This window comes from Poecilia reticulata, linkage group LG2 (genome assembly GCF_000633615.1).
Source record: "Poecilia reticulata strain Guanapo linkage group LG2, Guppy_female_1.0+MT, whole genome shotgun sequence".
Classification (NCBI taxonomy): domain Eukaryota; kingdom Metazoa; phylum Chordata; class Actinopteri; order Cyprinodontiformes; family Poeciliidae; genus Poecilia; species Poecilia reticulata.
In genome coordinates this window covers 18,672,109-18,679,687 of record NC_024332.1, presented here as the reverse complement: position 1 = coordinate 18,679,687, position 7,579 = coordinate 18,672,109, and the positions used below count along the sequence as shown (strand labels likewise).

The window sequence follows — 7,579 nt, the reverse complement described above, 5'->3', positions numbered from 1 at the left end:
TATCTTGACACATGGATACCTGGAGAAAAGAAGACCAGGAAAATTATTGATTTAGTTCCTCTTTATCAGGATACACACTGTCCTTGTGACTGATTCTTTGCCATAAAAAACCATGTGCCRTATAAATCAGAGGTAGTTTGTACATTCAAACAACAACAAAAACATCCTGCATTATGAAGGTTTTCCTGCTAACTCACATACTTGGCATTGGGATTAAACTCTAATACCCAAAGGGCCATGCACAGTGTGYGGCCTTATCCATTTTCTGTYTTAAAAAYATTTTTGTTGCTCAAAAAGCGCAAAACCCGAACAAGCATGTTTCCAAGTGGYGTGGACTGTTTCCCTTYCTTCCTCAGTGCCTCCTCACGTCCCGTCATGCGAGGTGCCGAGCTCGGTGTTTGCCGGCACCGGCCTGGATCTGCTCTGTAAGGACAAGCTCAGCGTGCCTCCGGCCACCTACCGCTGGTACAAAGACAACAAGGCTCTGACRGCCACGGGAGGCGCTCCGTACAGCATCGACACAAACAAGGGAACATTGGTGAGCGCATCCAAACACAGTGTCCATTTGTGCAGAGTCACAGTTGCTGATCTTTCCTTTTTGTCTTCTGGCTTTATCTCTGACGGCTTGGAGCAGAAGTTCAAGAGCGTGTCCACAGAAGACACGGGGATGTATCGCTGTGAGTCCTCCAACAGTGTGGGGGCGCCAAAGAGTTGTGTAGCCAAGCAGCTCACAGTTGTTGAATGTAGGTGTCTTTGTGGAAAACAAAAGCTAATCATCTGTCATATATCAATAATAAACCGCTAAGCATGTATCACCGCCCCTGCAGATCCGTGGAATATGACCATGTTGATAGCAGGTGCGTCAGGATTTGTGGCGCTGATCCTTTTCTGCTGCATCTGCATCTGTATCTGCCGCCGCAGAGGCTGCTGCAAGAGTGAGTGCTGACATGCTACTGCAACCCTATGAGGGGGACAGTCCAGATGAAGCAGAGTTTACATATTAAGCTCTACAGACATGAGAACATGCAGAAGACTAGACACACATCTGGGTATGTGTGCTTAGCTCATAGTGGACAGTGCAGGTCAGAGGTCAAATACCAAGCACAAAATCAAAGGAATTCCCTGTAGGCCTCTGAAACAGGATTGTCCTGAGTAACAAATCTGGGAAATGATCCAGAAACATTTCTGCAGCTTCGAAGGTCCCAGTGAGCTCAGCGGCCTCCATCCTAGAGCCGGCCGGCCGTCTAAACTGAACAATTTGGAGAGAAGAGCTTTAGTCAGGGAGCTGACCAAGAACCCAATGGTGACTTTGTCAAAGCTCCAGCTTTGTGTGGAGAGAGGAGAACCTTCCAGAAGGACAACCATCTCTGCAACAACCCACCATTTAGGCCTGTKTGGTAGAGCAGCCAGACAAAAGTCACTCCTTAATAAAAGGTTKGAAGTTTAACAAAAAGCACCTGGAGGACTCTGAGAAACAAAACTCTCTGGTCTGATGAGACAAAAAACTCTTTGCTGTAAATGCCAGGTGTCACGTTTGGAAAAAAACAGATGCGGCTCATCACCAGACCAATCAGAACCRCTCTGTGGATGTCCAAGCCAGAGTCCAGACTTGAATCTGATAGGAAAACGTCTCCTTTCCTACCCGATGAAGCTTGAGAAGGACTGCAAAGAACGGGCCGATCAAATCCTCATGACATCATGTTCAAAACGACTAGAGGCTGTAAAAGATATGCTAAAGGCAGAKCAGCATGTGAATACCCATGCAAATGTGATTTCTGTTTTTAATGTCATGAAGGTGTATTTGTTCATAGGCTTTTGAGGAAAGAGACTCATTTAATACAATTGGGAATAAGGATGAAAAATAAGTCAGAAAAAAGTGAAGTGCTGTGACCTTCTAGATGCACTGAACAACTGAGGCAGTTTTTCCAATCAACCAGTTAGATTTCTAAACCAGTTTCATGTCTTCTGGTTGTCAGCTCTTAATTTCTCAACATCTTCTTGGAGCAACACCAGCTTGAAACGCTACCGAGATTAAACATGATGCTTAATTACACCTCCGGGACATGATTAGTGCTCAGCATTACAAACTTGTGTAATGTGCCGATCACTATCTTAAAGCAACAGATTTCTTGTCTTTTTTTCCCCCCCAACTAAAGCATTAGTTAATTCCTTTGACTTGACAGAAACCAGGCAAATGTTTACAATCTAAGACAGAAAAGAAAAAGAGGCAGTAGAAAGAATGAAGTAAAGGTTCCAGTTTTAGATTCTTGGATCACTTAATCATCTTCTAAATATTTGATTAATTAATTTGTTTGAGTTTTATGAGTCTCCCCTTTGCTTTTTTAAAAAAATATTATTATTTTCAGTGTGCAGTTACTGTCAGTTGTAATTTTCTGGATGAAATCCACAGGAMAACACAGAAAGGTGGATTTAGTATTTATTGAATATTACATTTTGTGACTTAATGTTAAACATYCATCATTTTAATGAGATACTTTTCTCAAGAAATCAGATTTGAAACAAACCTTTAGACTCCACAGTAAACAAATAAGKAATATTTAAGGTGCTGATCAAAACTACATGTATTAATGGTCTTTTTTGTTTCTTTTTTCACACAGAAAGCAGGAAGACAAAAACGTGAGTGTCTCTGTTTGGTCTAACTCCCTTTTAAGCTACATTACCTGCTTCGGAGCTCGTTCTGAAATGTCACCCTTTGTCCTTCAGCTCCAAGTCCTACAACCCTCCTCCGCCTCCTCCGCCTCCTCCTCCCACCCGCAATGTAAGTGATCAAAACAGCTGTTATCAGGCCAGGGCTTGTTTTGCTTGCATTGCTCCAGGTCTACCATTAAATGCAGTCGATAAGTTGCTGATAGCAGCGGTCTCGTGCTAATTAAAGGAAATGATTCATTGTATTTTCTCTCCACTCCCTACAGCTCAAGCACTACAAACAAACTCAGTCCTTCATGATCTGAGGGGACAGCGTCGATTTTGCCAAATAACCAAAGTGTGCGGCAGGAACTCGGCGGCTCTGCTGCAGGCGGAGAAATCTTCAGCCTTCAGGCGAAGCAGATGTTTCCATCCTGCGTTGTGGGTTTTTGTCCAGTGGAAGTCCCGATGATACCCGGCCAAGTGTACAGCTTCATTACTTTTCCACATCCTGTATGATATTTGTCACTTAATGTTTTTTTCAGTTYTTGTTTTGAGAGCAGGTGTTAAGCTCTTTAAGCCACTCATAGGTCAGTGTATATCTTATTTTTGGTAAACCTGTATATATATATTTGGTTATAAATGCTGCATGTTGGTTTTGGTTGACTCTGATATGTAATATTTAATGTTTCTAGTCTTTTTTTCTAACATTTAATTGAGCTCTTTGTTGATCTGATGCTGTTTTTCCTTGTAAACATGTTTTTTTAAATAATTGTTTGAACAGGTGTCTGCACACACTGAACAGTATTGTAGAAGTTTAAAAATCGTTCTTSCTTATATTTTTGAGAAATCTTAGCCTATACTCAATAAAGACTGCTGGGTAAATATGCATATTGGGTTTAATGGTGCTCAGTGTAAAGCATACGACATCATGCTCGGCATCGGCACCAGATTTGCTCCAAACAATTCTGATTCAGATTCAGATTTATTYGTATCCCAAATGAAAAATTGATGTTACAGCAAGTATAAAAACTAAAAGACAAAGTATCAAAGCTACAAAAATAAAAATAAAAAACAACAAAACAAACCAAAAAGACATGGAATACAAATCAATACAAAATGGGAAGAGTACGGCAGCGAATTTCATTATTGTCTGTCGGTTGCTACAAACACTAAATCAGGTGCAAGTCCCCCTGCCTCGTCCTGCATTAAAAATAAAATAGTGCTTGTACCTGTTACCTTTTATGCTAAGAAGTCTGAGCCAGAAGGCAGAAACTGGAACTCGGCATGTAAAGGATGAGAAGTATCAGCAATATAGGCTTTAGTTTTAATAATGATTTGGTTTTTACACAGTTCTGAAAGTGAGCATTGTTCAACTCCTAATAAGCAGATCTTATTACTAGTATGKATTACTCTGCTAAGGGCATTTTTTGACCTAATTCTAAGATTTCCAAACCARCAGAGGAGGGAAAAACAGTCAACACAGAAACTTTGCGAGCCTCCTTAGACAAAATAATCTTTRCTGGCCCTTTTGTTGTAGGTTTTCTGAATGGCAGGTAAATTTGAACGTATTATCCAAAATAGCTCCAAGATATTTGTAGTTCTCTGCTGTCTCCACTGTCTGACCTTTAATTACTGTACAAATACTGACGTTTYTCCCCCCATTTAGACCAAAGATGAAAATGATGGTGGAGGTGCAGAAATYTCTCACATATGTAGGGAAGCTAAACAGATGTGAGAAAGTCAAGAGGAACATCCTAGACGTTATACTGGTGGCAYTGAGTACTAACAACACATTACAATTTCCTTTACACCATTTTTTTATTTTTTTTTCAAATAAGCTGTGATCTGGTGACGTTCAAATAATCTTGGAAAGCCTGAATAATGCAGGGCTGTGTTACTGCAGCCTAACTCACACAGATTTTTGCCATACTGTGCCTCTTCTGAATTTTATATGAATAAATGTGAGATAAACTCTGCTTGTGTGCAACGGCGTTCCCGATATTCAGTCCTGATCACACCATAGTTATTATCCTCTTTATTATGTGATAAACTGGCAAATTGCATCAAGCTTTTGGTTTAGAAGTGATAATGATCAAACACCTACTCATTTCAGTCTGCTGTGTCTATTTGTGTGGAATAAGGACCGAAAACTCTGAAAAGTAGACAGAGTGTCTGCCACACAGACAAGGACACGTGGGCTGGTTCCACAGTTGAGGACACTGATAAATTAAACATCTGCATCCCGTTTTCTAAGCAGTAAGACCTAAAGGTGAAATACATTTGGTTTACTTAAATCTGGCTAAAATAAGCCATGCAGATTTGAACTGTTCTCAACGCTTGTCAAGAGTCCATCTTTTCTTTTTGCCACTTGAGGGCAGCAAAGCCCCAGCCAATGTCCACAAACTCCCAGCTGCCAAAAAAAGGCCTGCAAGCTGCCAGCCATTATTCATTATTTGCTATGAACAGACCCTTTATTGTCCTCCTCCTTTTGTACTTATTGTTCTTGTCATTTTGGTGCCCGTATATTTTAAGCTCTGGCGTGGCTTCTTTTTATGTCTGCTGACTAAAATCTCTCCCAAAGACACGTTGCCTCTGCTTGTCCTTGAAGCTCTGATAAATTTTTGCGTTATTTGGTATGCATCCTAAATATCTTACCATTTGATCTCTGGAAAATCCATACCTGCAGACTGCAGATAATAACAGAGATCACCCGACCTATATAATAACCCCTCGGAGTGATTACAGGGTAATCGGAGCCTATTGATCTGCAGAAACGGCTGCATGGTACATTAGCTGAAACCGTTCCGATCAGCTTCTCCGGCTGCAAATAAACATCGGCTGTGCTCAAAAATACAAATGGGAATGTTGTGGCAGCCTGTCAAGAGCTGAGAAAATGGATCCTGGGTCAGAACCGCTTTCGCTTTCAGCATAATGACACGATGACAACACATTAGTATTTTGTTCAGTAATTCACTGCTGAACAGTCAGGCACTTCTGTGTTTGATGGCATAAAGTAGCAGTTTCTTGTGTTTCTCTGTCAGTCTGTGCATGATTGCTCAGTCGGAGGCCATTAAATGAAATCTGCTCGGCACCATGCATTAAGGGTATTTTGAAAGTGTCATGTGGAGTCTATCAATACTCACCAGAGATGCAGAGGATGGAAACAAAAAGGAAAAGAAAACGAATATATGCAGCTACTGTGGACCACAACAAAGCCTCTGACTCAGACTCAGTTTAGGTATCTTTATTTTATGTAAACAAAGTAAGATTAAATGGATACAAAAATCTTCAATGCAATAGAAAACCATGTTATCACAAATCAGTTTATTTACTTTTGTATTTTTTAGACAAAAGTAAATAAGTACAATAGGTTCTGTTCAATAGACACATCTTTGTTTCTGTAAGCCACCTTATTACAATTTTTTCTTGAATTCCAGGGCATGAAGCTAACCCTACCCTAACCCTATTAAGAAGGTAGACCAAGACAATCACAAAATTTGTAGTTTCATATCTTCATCAAACAAAATTTGTAGAAAAACAGCCTTTTGTCACATGACAACCCCAAACTTAGATGTATTTTACTGGGATATGTGTGCGATTAGCTAATGCCTGGGAACGATAACTATCAGGAATGCAGGGTCTCTATTTTCCTGTATATAAATTGCAGAAATAAAAAGTGTGCATTTGTAGTCACCTCCATTAACTAACATCAATCAAACCTATGAGGCAACTAAACCGGCAGACTGGGGAAAACACGATTAATCACAGGGGAAACCTTTAGTTATTCATTGCCACAACCAGGAGGAATGATTTAGGTAGCAGCATTAAATTATAATTCTTAACATAACTTCTCCATAATTGCGACCACATTTGTCAAATTTTCTGCTGCGTTCTGCAAGTTTCAGATATTAGAGGAAGTTTAACCCGATTCTTACTGTCAGCTGTTGGATGTTTGAAGTTTTTCTCGCAGGTTCAGACCATTTTAAGTCACCTACAGAATATCAGTGACAAAGATCTGGACTCTGACTTGACCCTGGACTTCCTGTTTCTTAGTTTGTTTTAAGGCATTTCCTGGTGGATTTTGGTATGTTTGGTTTGTGTCATTGCTCTGGTTCAGTTATATACATCTTTTTCAGATGATCTCACATTTTCTTCTGATATCCTTCAGGGTTTAATGGTGGATTCTATAAATGTGAGCTGGCTGGTCCAAATAATCCACAAACCACAACACTTCCTCCTCTGTGCTTCATCGATGATGTGACATCATTTCCTGGAATATTGTATTTGTTTTATGTCAGACATCTCTTCTTTTCTGGTGTCACCGTTCCCCTTGACAAGTATTAGTCTGGCCTTCAGCCTTCATTCCAGCTTTTCTTCTTCTCATTATTGTTTAACTTGTGCAATTTATGTCTACATGAACTGTCATGTAACAGTAGCAGGAACCTGCTTTAGGTCCTATATATGGTTATATTTTAGGGTATTTAGCACTTCCAGGCTTTTTCACGTTCACCGAGCATGAAATGACTGACTATAATTATCTCATAATTCTCTTTAAAATCATTTACAAGACTCGTACTACAACCTATAGAGAGGAGCAATGCAAACAGCTGTGAGTTTATACATTACTTTGTCTGAGAGCAACGCAAAACCTGAGTAAATATGTCTTCAGAAATCCTTCAAGATGTGGTAAAATACATTATGTGTAAATACATTTTTAATGTGTCAAACCTGCTGTTTTGAGGACATCCAGTGATGAAAACAAACCCAGCATTGTGCTGTATTATGAATATTGAACTTTGTTGGACACAGTTTGGAGTTTCCCGTCAACCAGTGTCAATAGATCAGTGGACAGAAAATGTCACAGGCAAATAATTCGATATGAGTTTCTGATTGCTGCACGCAGGGCTTCACTGCTGGCGTTGGCCTAATT

General features: G+C 40.0%; 1 protein-coding gene across 1 annotated transcript in view; it reads left to right on the top strand.

The window, feature by feature from the left end:
- Window positions 1-4,625, top strand: part of jam2b (junctional adhesion molecule 2b) — a gene marked incomplete at its 5' end in the record, with an annotated part of 8,079 nt that extends 3,454 nt beyond the window's left edge. The window contains 5 exons of the mRNA XM_008435585.2: window positions 635-743; window positions 828-935; window positions 2,619-2,637; window positions 2,725-2,779; window positions 2,934-4,625. Of these exons, the coding sequence (XP_008433807.2) occupies window positions 635-743; window positions 828-935; window positions 2,619-2,637; window positions 2,725-2,779; window positions 2,934-2,972 (330 nt within the window). The remainder of the gene's footprint in view (window positions 1-634; window positions 744-827; window positions 936-2,618; window positions 2,638-2,724; window positions 2,780-2,933) is intronic.
- Window positions 4,626-7,579: the final 2,954 nt, after the last annotated feature.